The sequence below is a fragment of the Pyxicephalus adspersus genome, chromosome 3 (genome assembly GCF_032062135.1).
Source record: "Pyxicephalus adspersus chromosome 3, UCB_Pads_2.0, whole genome shotgun sequence".
Taxonomy (NCBI): Eukaryota; Metazoa; Chordata; class Amphibia; order Anura; family Pyxicephalidae; genus Pyxicephalus; species Pyxicephalus adspersus.
Window position 1 is genome coordinate 62,719,381 of NC_092860.1, and position 26,810 is coordinate 62,746,190.

Below are 26,810 nucleotides of genomic sequence, written 5' to 3' on the forward strand. Positions count from 1 at the left end.
AGCATAAGCCACCAATCAAGTAAGCTGCAGTGCTCATCTGCTAACAAGAGACACACTTAGGAAGTAAAACAGCGGAGTTGAGCTCACTAATCTGTTGCTTCTCCATTAACTGTCCAGTGACAGGTTAGGGGAAGGACGAGACATGCAAGTGTCACTTAACTGAAGCAGAGAAAAGTCTGACTTCCCTCAGGAAGAGCTGTGTTTTGTGGATGAGCAGGGTAAATCTTAGAAACAGACAGAATTATGTGTGTGGCATGTAGTGTGATAAACTGTGAAATTTGTGCAGCAGCATAGTATTTGGCCAAATGTTTATTTTTGCCTAGGTGTCTTGCAATTCTGGACCCATGGTGGCTCCAGAAGAACGCATTACCTCATTTTGAAGGCTACATAGTCTTGGAGGTACCCCTGTAAGCAGTACGCAGAAGTAGTAAGAGGAATTTAGGCAACCATGGTCATTTTTATTGCAGGAATGTGGCTGAACCAAGAGAGCAGGAGGGATGACCAGGTATTAGGTAAGAACATAAGTGAGTCTATAAGGAGTGATAGTTTTCAGCATTCAGGGTGTAGAAGGACCAGGTGAGTTAAATTTCCACTTACTGTATAGAGGTCAGTGCTCAGACAATGGAAAAGTTGAATGTAATTTAAATAAGTACGGGGGTGGGCAGAGCGATTTTGAGTGCTGACAAATCCAAATACACCTTCAGTCCCGAGAAGCTAGAGAATTGTTCTAGGTAGGATAATAGGTTGATCAGGGAGACGAGTGGCTGAGTTAATATAAATATTTGAAGTGGAAACCTCCAATCTCCACTCCATTGATTGTGGTTAGCTGGGGGATTTTTATGGCCAACAGTTCCAGAACGATAGCAAAAAGTGCGGAGGACAGGAACCAGCCCTCCCGAGTGTCTCCCTGATTTGGAAGGGGCTAGAGAAGGGGCCCACTTTTTTAACTATGGCTTTAGGCTCACGACATAGGGAGCAGATCCACGTCACAAACTCATGGGGGAAGCCTCATATGTTGCTTCCCCATTCACTGTCCAGTGACAGGTTAGGGGGGGACGAGACATGCAAGTGTCATTTAACTGAAGACCCAAATCTTAGTTCACATATACCTCCTTCTCGCTGAAGCAACAGCGCCTCTTTTCTGTGCATGCTGGCAGATCTGATAGTGCGCCTGCTCTTCAGATATAATTAGTATGGCCCCTCCGACTGGCCAATCATGTGATAGTCTCCTTATCGTCCTTAGCTATTGAGCTGGCTCAGACACAACACTCAGCGCTTGCGTAACATGTCTCCAATAGTGCGAAGCCCTCCAGCTCAGTAAAGCATTTGCTATACACCTTTATGTTAATTGAGTGCTCTGCCAGTCCGGCTCCTATGTTAACGCCTTGTCCCCTAGTCTGTTGTTTACTATGACTATTCCCTTGTGCTGTTCGTTTTTCCCTGTATCCGTGCTGACCCCATGCCTCCTAGTGCTTCCTGTGTCCCCAGTGTTCTCATTTATCTTTAGTGACCCCCATGTCTCCGGTGTCTTTTTTCTGCAGCGCTACATTCACACTAATAGAGAGTCTGGAGAAGACCAGCCTGCTGTTTAGGTTCTGCACCTTGGCCCACTAAAGGCTTCATCTCTCAAAGCGTGACAGTTGGCCAGGTTTTATGTAAAAGCACCCTCTGGGGTATTGGGCATTCACGCGCATAGTCCCCGATTTACTAGCGTGTGAATAATATTTTTGTTGAGTCTATTGGAGAGATTGCTCAACTTTATATTAGAGCAGTAGGTTGAGTTCAAGTCTGACAGTATCCAGGTCCCCCTTCAGTGCAGGGGTGGGCAGTTGTTTCCATTGGGCTTCTAATGTTTGAAACTTAAGCAAAAAAGCATATGGCTGCCAGCAGTTGGATAGCAATCTGGGTGAGGTGGCCCTGCATAGTGGCCTTATGGGCCTCCTACAGGGTGACAGGAGACACTTCTCCAGTATTGTTGCCACTGAAATAAGTCATTGAAGACGACAAAGGCTATTTCATGAACTGGTGTGGGCAATTCCTTCCTTATGTCATTATCAATTAAGCAGATAAAAGGCCTGGAGTTGATTTGGGGGGGATGGCTTGTATGTGGAATATTTTGCTGTGAACAGACAACATGAGGTCAAAGGAGCTCTCCATGCAGGTTGAAACAAGTCACCCTTAAGCTGCAAAAACAGACAAAAACCTATCCACGAAATTGCTACAATATTAGGAGTGGCAAAATCTACAATTTGGTACATCATGAGAAAGAAACAAAGTACTGGTGAACTCAGAAACGCCAAAAGACCTGGACGTCCACGGAAGACAACAGTGGTGGATGATCGCTGAATCATTTCCATGGTGAAGAGAAACCCTTTCACAACAGCCAACCAAGTGAACAACACTCTCCAGGAGATAGGCGTATCGATATCTAAGTCTACCATAAAAAGAAGACTGCATCAAAGTAAATACATAGGGTGCACTGCAAGGTGCAAGCCACTCATAAGCCTCAAGAATAGAAAGGCTAGTTTGGACTTTGCTCAAAAACATCTAAAAAAGCCAGCACAGTTCTCTAAAAACATTCTTTGAACAGATGAAACCAAGATCAACCTTTACCAGATCGATGGCAAGAAAAAAGTATGAAGAAGGCGTGAAACAGCTCATGATCCAAAGCATACCACATCATCTGTAAAACATGGCAGAGGCAGTGTGATGGCTTGGGTGTGCATGGCTGCCAGTGGGACTGGGACACTAGTGTTTATCGATGATGTAAACACAGGACAGAAGATGCTGAATGAATTCTGAGGTGTTCAGAGACATACGGTCTGCTCAAATCCAGCTAAATGCAGTCAAATTGATTGGGAGGGGTTTCATAATAAAGATGAACAATGACCCAAAACATACAGCCAAAGCAACCCAGGAGTTTATTCAAGCAAAGAACTGGAATATTCTTGAATGGCCAAGTCAGTCACCTGATCTGAACCCAATCAAACATGCGTGTAACAAAGGCCCTCTGTTTGTCAGTTGAGGTGATTGGGTTACATACGGTGTCTGACCTAATGATCTCCCAGACAGAGGGGAGACATTGGGTGGGAGTGCCCCCGATTGTGTGGTTATTTCCATTGGCCGCTGTGTCTATCGCCTAGTTCTCTATCAGGTCCAGAGTGGAGGTCCCCTTGCATGGCGACTTGTAAATAATACCAAGTGTGGCATCAAAAAAGTGTTCTTCTTCTTTCTTTTTCACCCTCAACTCACAGCCGTGTCTCGTGTTGCAGGGAACCACTATATTACTACTAGCTCTTGAAAGAGCTGCCCAATTACAGGGAATCACAATTCAGCTTGGGGAGTCGCTGGAGTAACTCTACAGGGCCACCCGGACAAGGGGGAAGGACATTACCAACGGTTGATAGCGTTAAATTTGGTGGCAACAGTGGTATGGCAGTGGGATGTTCCTTCTACCCCGGGAGGCGTGCAGGTCGGATGGACAGCCGATATGAGCAGCTAAAAAGGAGGACCCTCAAGGATCTACTGAAAGCCGTGGAGGGATAGCCAGCAGCCGACTGCTGATTGCGGAGTTACAGAAGCTGCATCAGAATTCTGCCATGGCTGAACCCCCTATCCCGTCCGGAGATGAAATGGCTCACATAGTGAGGGAGCGGTTGGCGATCTATGGGCCAAACCCCTCTGAGGAACGGATTGCACAGATTTTTGCTCAGGTAGCAGCGGAAGCTCGAGAACAGAGGGAATACTGCAACGAATTATTGCCCAGCGACCTTCAGAGCCAACCCTGATAACCCTTACTCCGGCCAGCACAGAAAGGCGGAAGGTACTGTTTGCTGCATTTAAACAGTTCTCCGAGGCAGAGGGGGAGATCGACAGCTATTTGGCGGACTTCAAGAGGCAGTGTGCACTTCACCAAGTACCACCAGAGGAATGGGTTACCATTCTATCTAGCCAGCTATCCGGGAGAGCAGCAGAAGCCTTCCGGGCCATCCCAGAGGACGAGGTAACACAATAGCACCTTGTCAAAGACACTTTACTTAAACGGTACGCCCTAACCCCCGAGGCATACCGGCAGAACTTCTGAGATACCAAAAACGGGGAGGTGACACCCACATGGAATGGGCAGGTTGCACCGCACCGCTACCCATTGAATTGATGGATGCCAGGCTGTATCTGCCGAGGAGGTGTTACAACTCTTTCTCTTGGAGCATTTCTTCAATAATCTACAGCAGGACTTAAGCAACCGACGCCCTCACACCTTCACCGAGGTGGCCCACCTGGCCAATGAGTACACTGATTCCCGACGACTGGACCCAGCGTTACCATGACCTAATCCTCGAGTGTATACCCGGTTCCCCAGCGGAGCGACTCCACGACCGGAGTTCAGGGCCCCTGTTCTGCCCGGGCCCCCTCGTGTTGCTGGTCCTTCCAGGAATTGGTCAGAGTATTCCAAGGTGAAATGTCACCGATGCCACAAACCATGACACCTAGTGCCCAATTGCCCTTTCGGCCCCCCATCCTTCCTGGAACAACGCACCTACTGGGTCAACCCCTGCTGCATCCCATAACCCAGCTGTCCACTGCGTGGGACTTTTCGCCAACCCTAGTCCATCCAGTAAGAAGTACATACTTACCGTGGTGGACTATGCTACCTGCTATCCCGAGGCAGTTGCCCTGTCAAATAAACAGGCAGACACTGTAGCTACCGCCCTGGTACAGATTTTCGAGAGTCGAGTTTCCCAAGGAAATCCTCTTGGACAGAGGCGCACAATTTACTGCAGAACTGACACAGCAGCTGTGGAAGGTCTGCCGTATTAAATCGCTACTTAGTTCACCATACCATCCCCAGACTAACGGTCTCTTTGAGCGCTCCAATGGAATCTTGGAGCAAATGCTCAAGACATTCACCAGCGAATACAGAGACTGGGAGCGATTCCTACCACACCTACTATTTGCCTATAGGGAGGCACTGCAGGAATCCACTGGGTTTTCCCCCTTCAAACATCTATATGGGAGAATGATTCGAGGACCACTTGATCTCATCAGGGAGCATTGGTAGGGGGAAATGGAGAATGAAAGGACCCCAATCATATCATACGTCCTGGAGCTTCCGGACCGCACGGGGCAGCTAGCCCGGGCAGTCAAAGACAATCTCCAGACGGCCCAGGGGCGACAGAGTATGGTACGACAGGGGTGCCCGACAACGTAATTTCTTTAAAAGACAAAAGGTCTTAGTATTAAAGCTCGGGAAGCAGGATAAACTGCAGGCTTTCTGGCAGGGACCCTATAAGGTGATAGAGAAGCTGTGCGATACCACTTATGTCATCGCCAGTTGTAAGGATGGGAGGTTAAAAAGAGCTTTTCATATTAATATGTTGAAAGAATACTTAGAGAGACCGGATAATGTGTCCGCTGTATGTAGCACTGCCATTGAGGACCCCAACAACCTACCCCTACCAGACCTCTTAGAGAAGGGGTCACCCGCCGATCTCCTTAGCCAGGTTCAATTAGGGGACAAACTCACTCCCATTGAGAGGGAACAGTTGCACACCCTATTACAGGCTAAGAGCCTTACCTTTTCCCAAGAGCCTGGGTACACCTCTCTCGCGACTCACAGAGAGTGAAACCACTGGACAAGCCCCACTCCGACAGGTCCCTTTCCGCATCCCTGAAGCAGTCCGAGAGGGGATGCGAAAGGAAATTCAGGAGATGCTGTGGTTGGGGGTAATCGAACCTTCAGACTACTGCAAGTTAAATGACAGGACGGTGACTGATGCCTACCCTATGCCCCGAGTAGAGGAGCTTTTGGATCACATAGCCAGGGGACACTATCTAAACACCATTGATCTCTGTAAGGGTTAATGGCAAATTCCCCTAGCCGAGAAGGCGATCCCCAAGTCGGCCTTTGTCACCCCGTTTGGCTTGTACCAGTTTAGGGTCATGCCGTTCGGGATGAAGAATGCCCCAGCCACATTCCAGCGCTTGGTGGATAGACTCCTTAATGGCTTCCAGGATTTCACTTGTGTGTACCTTGATGACATAGCGATCTACAGTGAGTCCTGGGAGGAACATTTAGCTCACATAGGAACGGTGCTGGATCAGATTCGGGCCGCTGGCCTGACTCTAAAACCAGACAAATGCCATTTTGGGATGGCGGAGGTCCAGTACCTGGGACACTGGGTTGGGTGACCTGAGCCCGCTAAGATTGAGGTTGTTGCTAACTGGCCTACACCTCGCACCAAGACCCAAGTACTGGCCTTCCTGGGCACAGTCGGGTACTACAGACGCTTTGTGCCAGACTACAGTGCCATCACCAAACCCCTGACTGATCTGACCAAGAAAAATTTACCCCGACAGGTCCGGTGGTCTCCTGACTGTGAAACTGCATTCCAAGCCCTTAAGGCGGCATTAGTTCATGCTCCCCTCTTGGCTGCCCCGGTCCCTAACAAACATTTTATTGTTCATACAGACGCTTCAATGTTCGGACTGGGGGCAGTTTTGAGCCAGATGGGAGAAGATGGAGGAGAGCACCCTGTCGTCTACATTAGTAGAAAGCTTCTCTCCGGAGAGGTCAGCTATGGGGTGGTGGAGAAGGAGTGCTTAGCCCTGGTGTGGGCCTTAAAGAAATTGACTCCATATTTATACGGACACTCTTGTTACAGACCATAATCCGCTTGTGTGGCTAAACCGTGTTGCAAGGGACAATGGCCGGCTACTGAGATGGAGTCTGGCACTCCAACCCTACAACTTTACCATCCAGTACCGGTCTGGAAAACAGAATGGCAACGCGGATGGATTATCCCGGCAGACTCATCCCAACCCCGAATAACTAGGACTGGACAGCCCCAGGGTGCCCTGAAAAAGGGTCAAACTGGGTCTGCCAGCGTGTTCCACTAGGAGGGAGCCATGTAACAAAGGCCCTCTGTTTGTCTGTTGAGGGTATTGGGTTACATACGTTGTCGGTGTCTGACCTAATTATTTCCCAGACAGAGGAGAGACATTGTGTGTTCAGTATGGGAGACTTTATAAACAATGTGGTTTTACTGTCTGGAGATGAGTGGGTTACGTCTGGTGTCTGACCTAATTATCTCCCAGACAGAGGGGAGACATTGGGTGGGAGTGTCCTGGATTGTGTGGTTATTTCCATTGGTCGGTGTGTCTATCGCCTAGTTCTTCATCAGGTCCAGAGGGAAGGTCCCCTTGCATGGGGACTTGTATATAATACCAAGTGTGGCATCAATAAAGTGTTCTTTCTTTTTCACCCTCAACTTGCAGCCGTGTCTCTTGTTGTAGAGAACCGCTATATTACTACTAGCTCTTGTAAGAGCTGCCACTTTGTTGGATTTGCTCTGTGTGAGAGAGGGCCAGACAGAATCTTCCCTGGCAACCAGACTGCTTAAAATTTCTCCCATCGGTGCCCTGATGTGAATGGAAGCGGGGAGGGTAAGGTACAGTGGTGAACTGCAAAAGTAAGCTTACATAGGCAGCACTGAAGTGCTTAGGTGGGGTGGAGGTGGATGCTTCCGCCCTCTTGGCCATGCACACCACACCCACATTATTTTTTTTATTTAATTGTAATGTGCCTAAAAATTGACTAGTCACTTTCGGACACTACCAGTCTATGTACTAACACATATGATTCAAACATTCCAAAAAATTGTGTTCTCTTTCATCTGAGCTAATAGAAAATCCAGAGTACCACAAAAATGTATGTACGCTCACAAACAAACACCATAGAGGTTATGAGGTGCCAAATATTTTAAAAGATTATCAGGCTGCTCAAATAGTTTCTTATTCTCACTTTTTGCAGTTTGTACAGCCCCAACATAGGTTCAATTGGAGTCTGACCTGATTCATCCAGTGGATATAAGCTCTCTTCCATGGCTCCCTCATAAACTACCCCCTAGCAATATTAGTATATATCTCAGACAAGTACTTAAAGTGTGGGATGGGGACACTTACCTCTAGGCGCTATCCAACACAACCCTCTATTCCTGGGATAGAATCACCAGTAGCCTTTGAATGGTGGTCAGCACATAATAAGATGGAGTATTCCCTACTAGGCAGGAAGGAAATTATTAGCTGGGAGGGTATTTGTTCAACACACCAAGAGCTGGGTAAAGTTCTTTTGGTATTTGCAACTAAGACATTTGATCAACTCCCTGACCCAGGGGTTGGACCTCACAGCTAAATTGATGGTGTTTGAACAAATCTGTCTTAGGACCCCCCCATGCCCAAAATAAATCACGGTCATATGAAATTTTAGATGAGCAGGGCATCATTGCATACCTGTTTCTCAAGTCCCCATGGGAAAGAGACTTTTAAAACACAAGATTGGATGAGGAAAGGTTCAACAACTGGGCTAGAATGTCCAAATGTTCTACAAATGTACTCACTATGGAATCAGCCTTGAAGATAATGGTGAGGTGGTATATTGTTCTAGCCCTACTGCGACATGTGTCTCAGACGGTATCTGGCTTATGCTTCAGGGGATGTCAGGAGATAGGCACAGATATAAATATATGGTGGACTTGTCAAAAGATCTTGTTATAGGATTTTGGGGCAACGTGTTTATACTATGCGTAACCCTATTTCATAAACATATACCCAGAGACCCTTGGGCATTCCTACTACAATTCAAACCCTCCAACCTCACTAACATCCAATTTCAATTGGGTGTACACATCCTCCTTGCAGGCAAGCAAACAATAGCATACCATGAAGTATTATCACGTATAGACAATATTTTTTACAATGAGACGCTGTCTGGTATTTTGAATGATGCACAAGGACACTTTTCTAGCATTCGAGAACCATGGAGAGCACATTTATTGCCCAATGTGCCCCAGTGTTACTACCATATGGAAGTATGTTTAATTTTTTTTTGTTCATGTAATCAACAAGGGAATAACACCCCCCCACCCCCCCGTTTTCTGTTTTTGTTAATAAACTATATGTTTTAATAATTTTTATACTAAAAATCAATTGAAACCAAAGATAAAAAATGACTAGTCAGGTGTATAGCCCAGTCCCCTTCATCCTTCCATTTCACAGACCTCTTCTCTTCCAGAAGTGTCTAATTACTGCTGGTGCTTGCTTAACTCCTTCACCCCTCTTTTCACCTCCCTATTTAATTTTGTAGGTGTAGGTCTCTCTTTTTCAGTGTAATGTTCCTATATAAATGTCAAGGATGGACTCTGCTGTATCCCTTATATATTCAAGGCTAAATTTACATTCTCACCGTGAGTTAAGGTTATCAACAGCATCAGGCAGAGAAGAAGTTGTAATGACCACATTGCTGTGAGGTATAACAAGAGATGTATGAATTGGGTTTCTTTTACAATACTTCAGATGACTGTCCTGTCTTCCAGAGCTGATTGAAGATTAGGATATTGTTTGCCCAAATTGTAATGACAAAGCCACTAACACAGTGGCGAATGGATAGGTCCAAGACCTAGAGAAAAAAAATAAAAATTTATATATGTTATCGTTCCACTCGGATATGTTAAAATTATCAAATTTTCAGATACGTTATTCATACAATCAATTTCATATAGTCAGTTATTCTATAAAGATTAAATTGACCATTCTATAATTATTATATTTTTATTGCAAGCCATTACCCTGACAATTTAGGAATGGCCATAATGTTAAAAAAAAAAATCATATTAATAGATATAAATAAAAAATTATATATATATATATATATATATATATATATATATATATATATATATATATAATAAAAACAAAAGGTTAGCAAACAAGTTGTTAATATAGGTTATAGCATATTTGTATTTGTGTAACAAAATACACAAATGTACTAATCCTTTTTTGAGGGCGGTGATAATTCCCCTCCATTACCAAAGGTTTGATGATAATTTTAATTTTGTTGCTTCAAAGTTCATGACAGGTCAGTTCAGTTCTTATATTATGCTGCCACAAACCAAATGAAAGTTTAGGCACACTAGCTGCCTGTTATATAAAATGATATTTATCAAGTAATAAAATGTTTGTTCTTTAAAATGATAAACAGAAATAGAAGCCACTTATGTGAAAGACGGGTTAGAGTAGAAATCCTTATTAAAGTTACGCTCAAAAAAATCCAAAGAAAACAGGGCAGCAGCACAGAAACTAGTAGCATTATCTTTAAAACCTTTTTGTAAGGAAAACATATTAATTGACATGTATTTAAATTATTTGAATGTTGAGCTTTTATTACGTGAACTAAAGCTACTGTATGTACACAAACTAGATGAATGTTGCAATCATATTTAGAAAACTAAAATCTTGCATGTGTACAGTGGTCTTCCAACATTGTTTAGAAATTTGTTGCACAGGTCAAAAGCTGGAATAGTCTACAAAAGGAGAACGCAGCAGAACAGCACTGTACGTACATCGCCTATTTGTCTTACTGTCATTGGAAATGATGATAAAGATCAATTCCAGTTTTATTAGAGTTTGTCAGCTCAGAAAAAAGGGAAATTCCCAAAATGTGAAACCTGGGATGAGTTTGGGCTGCTTAGGAATACCCTTAAAGAGATGACACTCATTTCTGACATTTGAGGAATTCATCATTAAACACAGGATTTTTCCATGGTCCAAAAAATGTGCACCACATGATCTTTTGCCTATTTTATTATGAAAAAAAGTCAATTGTATTAGTACCTTTTACACATGAATGAGCTACAGAAATACTTTAGTTAGTTGTGGCTCGACAAATGACTAAAAGGCCGAGGTCCAGGATCGAAAATAAATACTTAATCTGGTTAAAGGTTTTAGTATTTCTGTTCATTTAGTCTCAAGAATAATACAGCTAAGCTATAGAGCAAATTTCAGAGTGGGAGATCCTTCTTTATTTCACAGTTACATAATTAGGTTTAAAAAAGGCATAAGTCCATAAAGTTCAACTACTAGGGAAAAAACATACTGGAAACCTGAACATTCCAGGAATCATATATTTATAGTTGATCCAGAGGAAAGGCAATTTGTATAAAACATGGCTAAATTTACTCCTTCAAAAATTCCTTTCTGATCCTGTGAGGCAATTCCCTGGATCATCAATCTCTAGTGTCATTCCTTTTAAACTTTAGGAAAACAATGGATGCTTTACTAGAAGCATAGAATATAAATAGGTGTTCAAGTAATCTACAGAACATACTAAAACTACGTCCTGAGGGGGTGTATTCAACATTTTCACAGACCTTACTGTAAAGAGTCCCTTTTGTGTACAAAAAAAATAAACTTCTTTACCTTCAGACGCAAATATTTTGACGCAATTTTTTTGTACGGACCATTTAAATAGGGTGATCATATACTCTGTTATACGCCTCTTCAATTCAGCTTATCTTTCTTGATAGTCAAGCTCCTCTAAGTCTCATATTAGTTTAGTTACCCATCTCTGCAATCTCCCCAAAGTGTTCTCCCCAGCGTCTTTTAGCTGGGTACACCACCTGGCATTTTTTGGTAACCACTCAGATCTTTTTGGGTGGTTGGGTCACAATACAGTGGTTGCCACCCGCTCATGGCTTCTTTTTTTTTTTTTTTAAACATTCTTTATTTAAAATTTTTAATCAAACAAAATACAAAATACAGACCCAGCATGAGACAAAAGATAACATATCAGCCAGTAGTAAGCGAATGATACAGGTATCATGAACAAAACAAAAAATAAAGAGTCAGTCATAACAATGAAACATTGAACAAATATAATCCACATAACTCAAAATATCGTTTGCAGAAGGAAATCCAATAATAACATAGATTATGTATAGTATCACAGAAATATAACATTTGCTTGTGGGGGTGGTTGCGTACCTAGGAAAAAAGGCAGTGGAGTATGAAGAAAGCACAGGATCCTGCGGAGAGGCTCTCCCTGTCAGTACCTGTGAGATACATAAGAGTATACCCAAAAGTCAAATTAAAGAAATCAGGTCTCTGTATTCGGTAGTGAGAACAAATTGAGACCAATAGTACCAGGTAAGTGCCACTTTCCTGCCCGTGCCCCTCACCGAGGAGGTAAGATCCTCCATTCGATGAATTTCGTTGATTTTGTTAATCCACAAACTAATCGTGGGGGGGGCAGGGTTTCGCCAGCCAGCAGCGATGCAGGAAAGTGCAGCGACAATTAAGTGCCTGACCACTGAGCTTTTGTAAGCCTTCCTTGAGAAGGTATTGAGTTGTAAGAGGAAAAATGCCGGGTCAGCAGGGACAGGTTGGTCAGTCATCTGTTGAACTATGGATCTTACCATGGTCCAGAAATTTTTCAAAAGTGGACAGAGCCAAAACAAGTGGAGCAGTGTGCCTTTCTCCGTCTGACATCGCCAACAACGGTCTGATATCTCCGGGAAAATGCGATGTAGTTTCTCAGGAGTGCGATACCATCTCGACACCACTTTGAAACAGATTTCTTGGTAATTACTCGCAATGGAGGCCTTATGGGTCCAGAAAAGGATATTTTCTTTCTGTTCCTCCGATAATGACCGGCCCAGTTCGGCTTCCCAAGAAGCGAAGAATGGGGGTGTGAGTACAGGAGGGGAGTCCTGTAACATGCCATAAACCACAGATAAGGTGTGTCTAGTCCCTCCCTCACCCACACACAGCCGCTCAAAAGGAGTGAGGGTTCTGCAGTATGACTGGGCCGGGCGCAGGCTAGTTAAAAAGTGTGTTATTTGCATAGTTCTCCAGGAATCTATATGAAAATCACCACTGGCGTCTTGGAGACCCTTGGGTTCAATCCAGCCATCTGCTTTGATAAAATGCATCGCCCTGCACCTCCCTCCAGAAAGCAAATCCCTGAACCTCCTGTCCTCTAGCCCGGGAGGGAAGGACGGATTGCCCAATATCGGATATAGGGGTGATGGGGATGGCGAAAGGTGCAGACGGTGGAAATTCCTAACCGCCAGCTCCCACGTACAACCCATTGTAGAATGAGATTTGAGGTCCGGGAAAGCAACCAGTGGTAGCCATGGTAAGAGGTGCAAAGGCGATGGGTCATGGCTTCTTTTTACCAAGCTTAAAGAGGACCTAAACGCAAATTTTTTCTTTTCTTTAAAAGCGTAGACAAATAAAAAAAGATGAAGTGCCTCCCCTTTCAGAATAGGAGCACAGAGCCTCCTGGGATACCTAGGTCATGCATCCTGAGAGGCTCTTGGCTGCTCATTCTGCAGTTTCTGTATAAATTTTAAGGTATCCACCCCTATGCTTCTTGCCATGGCCCCAGGGGTCCCCAACATAAATTTTCACTTTTGGGCTCCTAGCCGCATTTGCTTTTCAAACAGTAACCCTAATGTTTAATGAGGGTGCCCTGTTTAACTTTCAAGTCATTATGACCAATGGTTTAAGATATTTAAAGGTTTAAACACAGTGAGTTGTTAGGCCGCAGAATAAGACATGCAGCCTTTACACACATAACTATCACACTGTGCTGCTTATTACACACTTGGGTGGATACATTTCACAGTCAGTTTTTTTTTGGGTAGTGATGAGGATGGGACACTGGCTGTTCTACCCCCATATGCTAACACACAGTGGGCAGTGATGAGAGGGGAACACTGGCTGTCTCACCTACATTTGCCATCACATGCTCACATGCATGATGCTCTTAAAGCTTTTTAACAATATATACCATTATATAAAAGGCTGACTTCTCCTTATCCAGTGAAAACATTTGTTTTTTTTTTTTAATTTTTGGGGAGGACCCCTTACTTACTTCGGGTGATGTGAGGGAAAACCTAGAAAAAAAATGGCAGAGCAAGATGTAATGGTTGGCCTCAGAAAGAAAAGTGAACACGAGCCAGCGTGGGACTTGTTGGGCTTCGTTGAATATTTTTTCACTTTACCTAGATATAGCCCTAGGAGGCCACATCTGAAGTTAGGCTTAAATCACACTGATAGTGAGGTTGCATTTACTGCTAGGAACCACTGCTGCTTGAAAAACAACTAGACCACAGCAGTTACTGCCTGGTACCACACCCAGGTGCCTAGCAGTTGCCAGTAGTCACGCAGGAGCAGTAAATGGCACAGTTTTTTTTTTAACTGCTCAGGTGAGCTAAGCCTAACAACTTGGTATACTACATTCATTGCACTATTACACTACCATATAGGATTACACTCTTAACAAAACATATAACACTAGGGAGCACTGGACCATTGGGGCATAATACAAAAACAATTAGAAAAATGGGACATATTTAAGAAGCAGGCATTTGAAAGTTCAAACAAAGTATAGAGGGTAGGTGGAACACTGACACAATGGCCCTGATTCATCAATGAAATGCGCGTACGCTGGACACACGCACGTTCGCGCTTCCAGCGAGCCAGTTTCCCGCGGTCCGGAGCCGAGTGCGCTCGTACACGCGCCTTCACTGCCAGCTGGATTCCTGCCTTGATAATAATGAGCAATAGGGGTCGCGAATCCGCCAATTAAGGCGATTAGATTTTAGCTGCGCGATTAAGGAGGATCTGTTAAGCTGTCAATGGTGAGATCATAGCAATTAATTAGCGCACACCTGCTCTCTGTTCTGTGCAAATCTACAGTCCATTACAGGTCAATTAGAATCTTTAATGCTTCATCTTCTTTTGGGTAAGTGCTACTTTTTTAGGTTACAATTGTACTTATTCACAAAATAATTAATTTATTGTTACATTTGTTGCACTGTTTTTATACTTTTTGGTTTGCTTTGCAACACTGCAAACTAATTGAGATCAAGCTGTATATATACTAGTAAACACTTCATAATATGTCATCTCACAATAGTATGAATTGTAAAAGATTGTCACCAAGCATTTGTGATCTAATTAAAATGTCACTGTAGTTTGGCTTGATAGAAATCAAATAATTGAAAAAGGATTATTGTCAAAGGTGGTTTAAAAAAACATTTAGTGATTTCACTTGTGTATATATGTCAAAATACAATTAAATGCAATTGGGAGAAGGTAGAACACTGAAACAATAAGAGGTTACTGGCTACCCATGGCATAAACAACTGGGTGCACTAAATTTGCTGTGTTTTGCCACACCCCCTTTTTTTACCACCCGCCTACAGCTTCCTACCACCCGGCTGAAAGAAATTTCTGGGGAGAACACTGTAATTATATCCTACAATAATTACTAATAAATATATATATATATATATATTTTATATAACGTGTGTGTGCTTGTGACTTTTGTGGGAAAATCTAATCCGATGGCTTCACGCGCAGTCAGTCGCAAGATTTACCCGCAGGCTGCTCCCCTGATCAGGCATCGTAAACTTTTATATAGGCGCCTATGTAGAGGAGTTGAACTCGGTTAACTCTTGCCTAACAGAAAAGAAATAAGTCATTTTAAAATATGCTTTTTCTTAGCGCATATAGATGTTTTAAACATTTGAACAGCACAAACAATTTTTTTTAGGGCTAAGGGTAATATGCGTGCTTTTTTTAGAAAGAATGCTTTTTTAGGGGAACAATGACTTTTAATGCAAGCTCGCCAGTGTAAAGCTGGCGGGGATGCGCAGCTCCGGTCGCGAGCTAACTCCGTTGCTGAATTGCGCGACGGCTTCCAATTTCGGATCGCGAATACCTATGCGCGAGCGAGCTTCCGATGCACGAGCGATCTTCTTGATGAATCAGGGCCAATATTAGGGGTTTACTAGATACATATACACCAAATTTGCTGTCTCTTGCCCCGCCCAGTTTTTGATCACCCAGCTACAACTTCTTACCACCAGGCTGAAAAAATTCAATCAACAATAACCATCTGTGATGTACTGTATCAAATGATTTTGCTAAGTCCAAGTATACTATAATAACTGCAACCCCATTGTCTATCTGTTTACTTCCTCATAAAATTATTAAAACATTTTTGAAATCCTCAGTATTTTGTGAAATTATACAAAAATATATATACAAAAATTATTTGCTAGTAAAAACTATACCTAACTTTATATGGTTCTCCATCAAACTCCCTATTATTTTTCAAACTTACTGGTCTGTAGTTGCTTGGTAATAACTTTGCTCCCATTTTAAAGATAGGCACCACAACATTTGCTTTGTTTGCAGCTAAGAGGTGTCCTTATAGGCTTTTCCTATTGTTGAGCTCTGGATCAGGGGAGACGGAGAGCAACCCAAGCACCGGGGAGGGGGAGATAATAGTGCAATACATATCTGAGCAAATTTCAAAAACATCTCGCCAATTAGGCTGCAGTATTGGGCAATCCCACCATATGTAGATAAGTACCGGCTCCCTCTGCACAACGTCAGCAGATATTTGGGACAGAAGGGAACACACAGTGTAGGAAAGCTGGGTCTCTGTACCATTGTGACAGAATTTTGTAATTTTTCTCTTGAGTATAACCACAGTTAGTGGTTTTGTGCGCCAGATCAAATGCAGAAAGCCAGTCAGATTCTGCTATTTCCTGCCCTAGCTCCCTATGCTAATCCACTAGGCAAATTGGTGTCCTGACAGCTTATGAGCATTTTGTACAATATGGAAACCAAATGGAGTAAAAGTTCTGATAGTGTCCACAAGTTTTCGAAAGCTGTCAGAGACCTGAAGGTATGTGTGGAGAGGTGTAGGCTTTTAGTAAACTTGTCCAGTTGCCTGTCAAACAACCAAGAGCTTGAGCCAACAGGTCTAACTCTGGCTGGTACAAAAGTGCCAGCTGTATGTTCTACAAAGTTGCAGGCCTGAGGCTAAAATTTCCTATTGTATCCCTCCAACCCCTCTATGAAAAGCCTGGGGGGAACAGGGGATTATCCAGTAAAGGTGTCAATGGAGAGGGCAGGGAAGACAAATCAAAACGGTTGTATGAGTGCCATACCTTCAACGCAACGGAGGTGAGAGGAGAACCAGGAGGAAAATGTTTAAGGTAAGATGGAAGAAAGGTTAAGTGGAAAAAAGGTCATGGGGGGAGCAATAGAAGCCACTTGGAATACATATAAAGTTTGGGTAAAGAGTCTATTTTCAAAACGTTCATCCTGCCAAACCAGGAAATAGTGTGATTTTTCCAATGGTTTAGGTCCTTAGCTAGACTCTTGAACAATGGGGCGTAAATGAGGGCATATAATTTAGAGAGGTTGGAAGGGATGGCTACCCCAAGATAAGTGATGTGAGTAGGATGCCAGATAAAGGGGAAATTACAGGAAATCTGGGTGGCCAGGTCAGCAGGTAGGTTAACATTCAAAGCTTCAGTTTTGGAAAGATTTACCATAAAATGACTGAAAGGACCAAACCTGTTGAATTCATCAAATAGGGAGGGGAGGGAGAATAAGGATTGAGTAACATATAAAAGTACATCATCGGCATAAAGTTCTGCCTTATGATGAGTGTGGAGTGCCTGGATCTCATGAATAGAGTGGTTTTGTTTGTGTTCCATGACTAGGGCAAAAAAGGGGGGGGGGGGGGTAAAGGGCAGCCCTGCTTGGTGCCCTTAGCTATGTTAAAAATATGCGATTGGGAACCATTCACCAACACTCTCACCCTTGGGGCAGAGTAAAGAGACAAAATCTTGGTTCTAAATACCGTACCTATACTGATCTGTCTTAAAGTTAGGTCTAAAAACTGCCACTGAACCCTATCGAAGGCTTTTTCTGTGTCAAACGAAATCAGGCATGACTGTATTTTCTTTTTTTTGGCGTAGGAAATCAAGTAAATAGTCCTTATGGTGTTATCCCTGGCCTCCCGACCAGAATTGAACCCTACCTGGTCATTATAAATCAGCAAGGGAAGGAGGGGAGATAACCTGTTGGCAAGAATTTTAGCATAGAGTTTGATATCTATGTTGAGGAGAGAGATGAGAGTTAGAGCAAATAGTATGGTCTTTTTCTGGTTTGGGGATGACAGAAATGTTGGCCAGGAGCATCTGTGAAGGTACAGGGTGGTCAGCATCCACTGCATTGAAGGTATTGGCCAGTAAGGAGGTTACATCAGCTACAAAAGTAAGAGTAAACTCGTCTGGGCCAGGACAATTACCTGTTTGAAGGTTTTTGATAGCTTGTGTGAATTCTTCTGCTTTTAGGGGTGTCTCCAAGGCAGTTATTTGTGATTAATCTAACAGGGGTAAAGCTGTGTTTCCAATATATGTTCTGATAGCTTTGAGATGCGAATCCACCGACTTGGTGGAGGATGCTTGGTGAAGATTATAAAGTATTGAATAAAAGTTTTCAAATACTCATGCAATATCCCTATTACCATGCACTTTAGAGCCCTTCGAGATCATGATCAAAATATAGGGGTTTTCGGGGGTTTGGAGTAAATAGTTTGTGCTAAATGTTTGCCACATTTATTTGCGAACTCATAATAGTGTTTTTTAGCTTTGTCCCTGGCAAGTATAGACTGTGAGTCCAAAATACGTAATAACTCTCCATGTGTATTGGAGAGATCAATCAGAGTACTAGGGGGCTGATCTTCTTTATGCTGGGTCTCCAAACTAGCAATCCGAGATAAAGGATCTCTAATCTGGGAAGATCTAGCTTTCTTTAAACGTGCCCCATGTTGAATAAGCACACCCTGTTAAACACACTTTAGGGCTTCCCATTGGATAAGCAGATGTGTGTCATCATTGGAGTGAGTTTGGTGGAAGGTAGCTATTGTCTGTTCAATGTCTGACCTACATGCTGTATCAGCTAATAAAGAGTCATTGAGCCTCAAGGAGCCTCGACATTTGGCTGTATTGAACACCCCAGGTCTAAATGAATTGGAGCGTGGTCCAACTATAGCCTCAAGCCAATGTGCAATTGAAGTGGTAAATCGAGTGAGAATTGGACGAATAAAAAAAAGTCAATTCATGAGGAGTTGTGAGCAAATGAAAAATAGCTATATTCTATATCTGCAGAATGAGATATACGCCAGGTATCCGCCAGGCCAATCCTTTGCCAAAGATGTTTAATTTTTAACATGGTTGCAGCAGGGATGGAGCAGCACCCAGTAGAGGTATCTTCCCTTGGGACAGGGGGCAGATTAAAATCCCCACCAAGTAGATGATTATGATAACCAAACTTAGTAGGCGTCTTTTCTAGATTGGAGAAAAAAGGAAATTGGTCTTTGTTTGGTGCGTAAATATAGCCCAATGTGAAGATTCGGTCATCATGTCTGATCGTGAGGAGGAGGTAGCGCCCCAGAGGATCAGCCTGGGATTGCAAGATCTAGCGAGTGAGGGATTTATGAATGGGGATTCGTGCTATAGAATCAAGTGAGGAAGTAGGAATTTTTTAAAGGTGGGACTAAATTAGTTCTAAAATGGGTTTCCTGGAGGAAGAGAATTTTAGTTTTGACCTTATGAAAGTGGTAAATTATTTGATTTCGTTTTTATGGCATATTAAAACCCCAGACATTTAAAGAATAAATTTTCAAACTGCTAACCGGCAAGAAGCAGCGGGTGAAGAACATTGTTGGTAGTCATGTTCTCGGGTACTATGAGGATGTATATACAACAGTACAGGTAGCAGGACGAGGATGGGGGGAGGTGGACGAGGTAAGTGTAACACCTCTGAGAGGGGTGGAAAGCTAAAATGTGTGACGCAGCACACGCAGCACACTTGCGTCAAGGTCCCTAAGTGGGGTAACATGGTCAACCAGCCGGGGGTGAGGGCTCCCGTGCCCATTTGACCCAACATAATATATGGGAAAATTCTATAAACTGCGGCAGTAATATAAACTATTTACACGCCTAAAGTAGCAGGCATAATAGGCATCTAACAGGAATAAAGTAGGCGGAAAAAGGCACAATTATATAATTCACACTCAGCCTCAACAGACTCTCAGGGATGCCTCCTAATCTAATGTTGTTGCGTCTGTTTCTGTTTTCTAAATGGTCATGTTGGTATAGGAACTGATTAAGGAGCATAGAGTGTGCGTTGAAGGCCTCAGTGTGTTTCACTAAGTGCTCCCTGAGAACCTCAGTTGTGCCCTCTATGTCCTCCATTCTGCTTCCCAGATCTCTTTGAGGATCAGCCATCTCTGATCTGTATGTGCCCTCCAACTTTCGTGGAAAACACTTTCAGAAGGGATTCAAGATTCCCTAGCCGCGTATTACTGCCGGTGAGGTTAGAAGCAGGGAAATTAACCGAATGTGGATCCTGTTCTGGTGGGTCACCAGGGCTGCTTGGGGCCAGGGAGCAAGGCTCAGGGCTCAACTGTGGCTGTGTGGAGTCTTGGGCTGCTGGCGTGTCAGCAGCCGGTGCCATCTTGTCAGCACGTTGGCTGCAGGTTGCAGGCGTGGGGGAACTGGTCCGGTGAAAAAAAAACCTGATTGATCTAGGTCGGGGCACGCCCAGGGTTACGTTGGGGACCCAGTGTCTGTGTTTCCCCATAGGGAGTGTTTGCCTACGGGAGTCAGGTGCAGGAGAAGCAGGAAGCTGGAGGACAGAAAGGCCTCGAGAGCCCTCATTCCGTGCGTCCTACTCCGCCATGCGCTAAGCCACGCCCTCTGTGTGTTAATTTTAAAACATTTTTATAAAAGAAAAAAAGTCACATGGGTGTATATCTTTTCTTTGTCCCCCTTCCCCCCAAATTTATAGGTTAATGTATTTTGCTTTTGAGTTGGTTATGATGGATCACTGTCTTAAATGATCTTTTGTGCATTATTTTAAGCCACCAGTGGATGATATTGTGCCCTCAAGTAGGGTGGAACGAATTCTTTATTACTTACCTGCCCACTATGGTTTTTTCGCACACATTTTTCATTAGGACATAGCACAATCTACCATAAACCAAGATTCTCAATCATGTCAAAGGTCAAAAGAGTAGTTTCATCAAACCATCTCTGACTGAATCATCATCCTTCACTCCTGGAACAAGTTTATAAGCCTCACTTGAACCTATATTATTGGACTGCTTCTCTTGGACTTCAGTTTGCCACATTGTATATTGTACGCATGTGGTTCCCAATTATCTGTAAAAATGTATTATTCATCCTGCTCTCTCTTTGTTGTCACTACTCCCTGTCCTCCCCAGTCTGATAACTCATTGTCTCTCTGCTCTTTCACTCTCCTTATTTCTCTGTCTGTGCTCCTGCACCTTTTTACTTTACTAATACTCTCTGGTGACATCTCACCCAACCCTGCTCCCCCACACAGCCTCTACTTTCCATTCACTCTCAGTAAGACATTCCCTTCTCCTAACCTCATCCCCATTCACCCTACCCATAAGTCCTTACCCTCTCTCTCTGGCAGTCTATGGAATGCCAGATCTGTTGGCAACAAATTATCCTCCATACACAACCTTCTCCTTTCTAAGTCTCTCAACTTTCTTGCTCTCACTGAAACTTGGCTTTCCTCCTCTGACCCTGCCTCTGCTGCTGCTCTCTCCTATGGAGGCCTGCACTTTACACATACCCCTAGACCTGGCAACAAAGTCGGGGGTGGTGTGGGTCTCCTTCTCTCACCTAATTGTACATACAGAGTTCTTTCTACCCCACCCTCTCTCATTTTCACTTCATTTGAAGTCCACTCTGTCCGACTCTTTAGCCCCTTACCCCTCATTGTTGCTGTTGTCTACCGCCCCCCTGGCCCAGTATCACAATTTGTCGATAACTTTGCATCCTGGCTCCCACACATTCTTTCCCATGACCTGCCCACCCTAACCCTTGGTGATTTTAATGTTGCAATGGATGAGCCCAACCTTCCCTCCTCAGCCAAACTGCTCTCCATTACCTCATTTGGACTCACACAGCACATCAATGGCCCCACACACATAGCCGGACACACTTTAGACCTGGTATTTTCTAAACTCTGCAACCTCACCCTCCTTGACAACTCACCATTCCCTCTCTCTGATCATAACCTTATCACTTTCAACCTATCAAACCCTTGTCTTCCCTTGCCACATCCCAGACTTGGTCAATGGCAGAGAGATATCTGTAACCTTGACCACAACAACCTTTTCTCAAACTGCCTTGCGTCCCTAACCCCCTCCCTCTCCAAAATCACCTCCCCAGACGAAGCTGCCACCATGTTAAACCACTCTTTTTCCCTGGCTTTGGATAGTGTTGCTCCTGCCACCTTCCGCTACCCCCCCCCCCTGCAAATCCCCGACCCTGGCTCAACAACCACACCAAACAGCTACAAAAGTCTGTTCGTGCAGCCGAGCGCAAGTGGAGGAAATCTGGCCTCAGCGCTGACTTCATGGACTACAAAGCCAAGCTTCAAAGCTTTAACACAGAGCTCACTGTCACCAAACAATATTATTTCTCCGCAGTCATTTCCTCTGTCATTTGCAATCCCTATTTAATGTACAGCGCTGCGTAATATGTTGGCGCTATATAAATCCTGTTTATTAATAATAATAATAATAATATTAATATTAGTGAGAGGGTTAGAAAACAATGAGGGGTGTTTCTTAACAAAACAACTTAAAAGATGACAGTTTTACCTACCTCTACCCAATCTGAAAAAGTTTTTGGCTTTTTTGCATCTAAGCACCTGGTGGCAGTCTACCTGTGGTGGTGTGTGTGGCAAGGGCTAACAGAGTGGTTAACCTTGTGCCGTGACAGCCCTTCTCAGACTGCTGGTGCATGGACTGTTGTTAAGCGTGCTGGAAATTCTATGCGCAAGGGTGCCGACAGAGGGCGTTTGTCACAGACCTCACAAATGTTAATAGTGGCACATAGTTTGATTTGCTTCTAGATGAAAATCGACTACTCCCCCATCCATAGATGACTTTTATAAGCGTGTGCAGGACATACGATTAAAGGAATACCTGACAGCCTTTATTCAGGACAAATTGGATAAATTTAGCCAGATATTGGAAAATTGGGACAACTTTAACTCTAACATCTTCTTCTAAGCCCTGGGCATATTTCTCCTCTCTTTTCCCCCTCATCTGCTCCCACATTTCCTTCCCTGCCTCACCTCCTTTTTTTCCTTATTCCCTGATCACATGATGTACCAAGTGATGCTGCTAACAATCTATCCCCATATTGTTAAAAGACCCTTTTGTTAATTTTTCCCTTTTATATCGGCGATTGTAGATCATAGATCATAAGTCACATGTGCTGTTGAAATGATAGCCTAGCTTTTATGCCAAAGCATTACTGAACAAGACACCTTAGTCTACTAGATTGAATACTGGATAAATGTTTGTTTAATCCATTTGAGTCACTTGGTAAATGCATCCCTTTTATTTTTAATATTAAATCCCTGTCTATTGTTACTTACCCCTTTATCTTTCTCAATAAAAATACAATTTCAAAGAGATTAAAATTAACCTATCAGTGAAATAATTATTTATATGGCTTTCTAAATTATATTTAAAAATCTTATAAATTAAAGCTTCATACCCATACTTGCTTGTCTTCAAGAAAACAGCTGTGCTGTGCCATTTTAATCAAGGATAGATTTTTGCATTAGTTTAGTCAACATATACGCTCTATGCCCCTGTAACAGAATTTATCTTGTCATCTTGCAACAGCAGTAGCATATTCAGCAACACTATTTTTGTGTGCTTGGGTCAGTGCATCTGTTGCCTGGATACCAGCAGGATAATGAGGCAAAGAGGGCAAATCTGGAAATAAATGCTGCCTTTGTATGCAAGATGTAGCACAAACCTCCCTGCCAAAAATAAGTCTGGTTCACCCTTACATTTCAGCTTTCAGTGTGATTCCCTATTTTTGAATCACAACATTTTTAATGGCTTTTTTCCATTTTTTTCTTTTTTTTTTTGTTGCATAAAACGATTGAGGTAAAACATTGCATGTTGAACAAAAAAACATACATTTTTAACCTACATCTTACATACATCTTAAAAAAGATATTCAGATAAAAATGACAAAAAAAAAGGCATTTTATATAGCGTACAGCTTATCAGCAGACCCCTGTGCATAAATTATCTATGAGCCCCACTTCCACAAATGAAGCAGAAAATACTTTTTTGACTGGAGAAAAGTCAGCTTTATGACTGTTTTTTTGTTCATGGTTTTCTTGTTGAAAATGCTGAAAACACAGAATATCATGACCAGATATAGTTCATAGTGCATATATTGTCAATTGCCTAAGTAGTAAACTTAGAAGTCTAAAGCTTCAGTTAATGCCAACAGATACGGATTGAACAAACAATCTAGACTAATAATCAGGTGACAGGATGTATATTATACGCTAGCCCTGGGCTTTACAAGGACACACAGAAAAGACAAACAGGGAAGGGGGGATAAAAGAGAGGGGGAAGACCGCGGCTGCAGGCAGTGGGGCGCCAATTACTATTTGTAAGCATGGGTGTGGAGGAAATTGTCGGTGTGAGTCAATTATATAGTATATAGCAAGGCATCAAGTCCATGGGTCCCAAATTTTCTGAAAAGTTTGCATTCTGTTTTGGAGCCTGGCAAGCATGTTCTCTTTAACAAGATACCAAACCCCTTTCCTCTTCATCTGTACTACAGTGGATGTGCCTGACTACCATGATTTCTCTAGACTCATTGACACCAAATGTTGAACAGGGAGCCCATCGATCCACAGCCGTGAAAATAGCAACCAGAGGAATTAGGGCAGTAAGTAGCCATTCATGAGGGACACATATACCAGCAGAGAAGGAGTTTGTAATTGGCTTTGTCGAACGGCACCTAGAGGGAACCATGAGCCGCAGCATCCCAAATTTGCTGCCCTTCTGTTTTGTCTATTAAACGCCCAATGTCCACCTCCCAGCAGGAGACATATGGAAGTGGGTGTGCATACCCAGCAGTAAGGATTCCCTTGCCCAGGGGATCACTGTCACAAGATTGTTCGAACAGAGTAGAGCTTGAGGGGGACTTCGCATATTTTAAGGTACTAAACACATAGTGCCAAAGTTGAAGGTGTCACGCTTGGGGAGACAGGGCCACTAGGGGGCACTACAACTTGCACGGAATTGGTGTGAGCCCTGAGAACGCCCAAGGCACAGAGACTAAACAGTAACCAGATCTTTCCCAGAGCCTCTGATAGTGAGGATGTTGCACTGCTGGTTACTGCCAGATTGCGGGAATAACACAGGAATATTCACAGACAGAGAGGAAAACTGCAACAGCACAAGGGAATAGGCTGGAAACAACAGACTGGGAAACAATCGGTTAACGAAGGAGCTGGACAGAGGAAACATTGAATTAGGAACAGGTGTACAGGAACTAGCTCAGAAGCTAGGGGCTTGGCAGTAGTGGAGACACGTTCCATGAATGCGGAGTGCTGTGTCTGAGCTAGCTAAATAGTCAGGGATGGTTAAGAGGCTATTTTCTGAATTGCCGGCGGTTTGGACAAAACTGATAAAGCTTGGTAGGAATGCCCAGAGTCAGAACTGGAGCAGGAGAGAGTGAGGAAGAGGTACGTGTGACATTACCCCCCTTTTACGGGGCCTCCCCACCCACCGAGGTCCAGGTTTCAGAGGGAAGCCAAGATGAAACCTCTTGGCAAGAGGAGGTGCAGACACATCTGTAGCTGGAACCCATGATTTCTCCTCAGGACCAAAATCTTTCCAGTCAATTAGGTACATCAGCTTCTTGCGAGAAATCTTGAAATCCAGAATTCGATAGACTTTCCTGAGAAATTCCTGAGAGGATTTGGGTGCAAGAGTGGCCAGCCGAGAGGGACGAGAAATGCGATTCAGGACTAACAGTTTAAGCAGGGACACATGGAAGGCATCCTGAGACATGGGGAAGACGTAACTTGTAACAAACTGGGTTACCCTTGGCAGAAATGGCGTAAGGTCCGATAAACCGTGCAGCAAACTTCAGAGAAGGCACTTTGCAACGAATGTTCCTTGTGGAGAGCCAGACTGTATCCACAGGTTGAAAAAGAGGCGCCTTACGGCGACACGGATCAGCAAACTTCTGAGTGCGGGTACATCGGCAGAGCAGGGTATAGGAGACGGAAGGTGAAGATATTTGCCGTAGACTGAAGAATGGAGACTCCTTGGTGCTGGTGCAGACATGATTATTGTGACCAAACTCTGCCCAAGGTAGCAGAGTCACCCAGTCATCATGGTGGACAGATACCAATGCTCGAAGATATTACTCCAAGGACTGATTGACTCTTTTTGTCTGCCCATTAGGCTGGGGATGATAGGCTGAAGAGAACTTGGCAGAGATCTCCAGGGATTTGCAGAAGCCTTTCCAGAAGCAGGAAGTAAACTGCACCCCATGATCTGACACATTATTAATGGGCATACCGTGAAGTCAGAAAATTCCCCAAATGAAGATTTGCATCAATGCTGCTGCTGATGGTAAAGCTGGGAGAGGTACAAAGTGGACTATTTTAGAAAATAACCGTACAGCCATCATCAGGAGTAAGATTCGTGATAAAATCCATGGACAGATGGCACCAAGGTTCTGTGGGAATAGGTAGTGGAAGTAATGGTCCTGCAGGGGTGCAGGTGGCAGACTTTATCTGAGCACAGACAGCACAAGCCTTGACATAGTCCACCAGTACTGTCAGGAGAGAAATGTAAAGGTTCTGTGTACGCCAGAATGACCAGAAAATTTAGAATCGTGTGTCCAACGTAAAATTTTGGTACGGAGTTGGGGCAGCACCAAGGTTTTACCAGGAGGGATAGCGGATTCCTGGAAAGAGGTCAAGGCTAGGATGCGGGCTGGAAGGAATGATAAACTTTGGTTCTGCAACAGTCACTGAATCCTGTGGATCAAAAGAGTGTGAAAGGGTGTCTTCTCAGGAGTTCGCAGAACCAGGTTTGAAAGTAATTACAAAATCAAACTGTGAAAAGAACAAAGACCAACGGGCCTGCCAAGGATTGAGGCGATGAGCAGACTGCAGATACTGGAGCTTCCATTGGTCTGTAAAAATAGTGACCTTGTGGGAGAACCCCTCCCAAGAGATATCGCCACCTCTCCAGAGCGAGCTTGATGGCTAGG

At 43.6% G+C, this 26,810-nt stretch overlaps 1 protein-coding gene across 10 annotated transcripts in view; it reads right to left on the reverse strand.

Moving 5' to 3' along the window:
- ADGRL3 (adhesion G protein-coupled receptor L3) overlaps positions 1-26,810 on the reverse strand; it is an 857,880-nt gene that overhangs the window by 684,177 nt on the left and 146,893 nt on the right. For all 10 annotated transcript variants that reach the window (XM_072404919.1, XM_072404923.1, XM_072404922.1 and 7 more), the window contains exon 2: positions 9,242-9,454. In XM_072404919.1, the coding sequence (XP_072261020.1) occupies positions 9,242-9,296 (55 nt within the window). In that variant the 5' untranslated portion in view covers positions 9,297-9,454. The remainder of the gene's footprint in view (positions 1-9,241; positions 9,455-26,810) is intronic.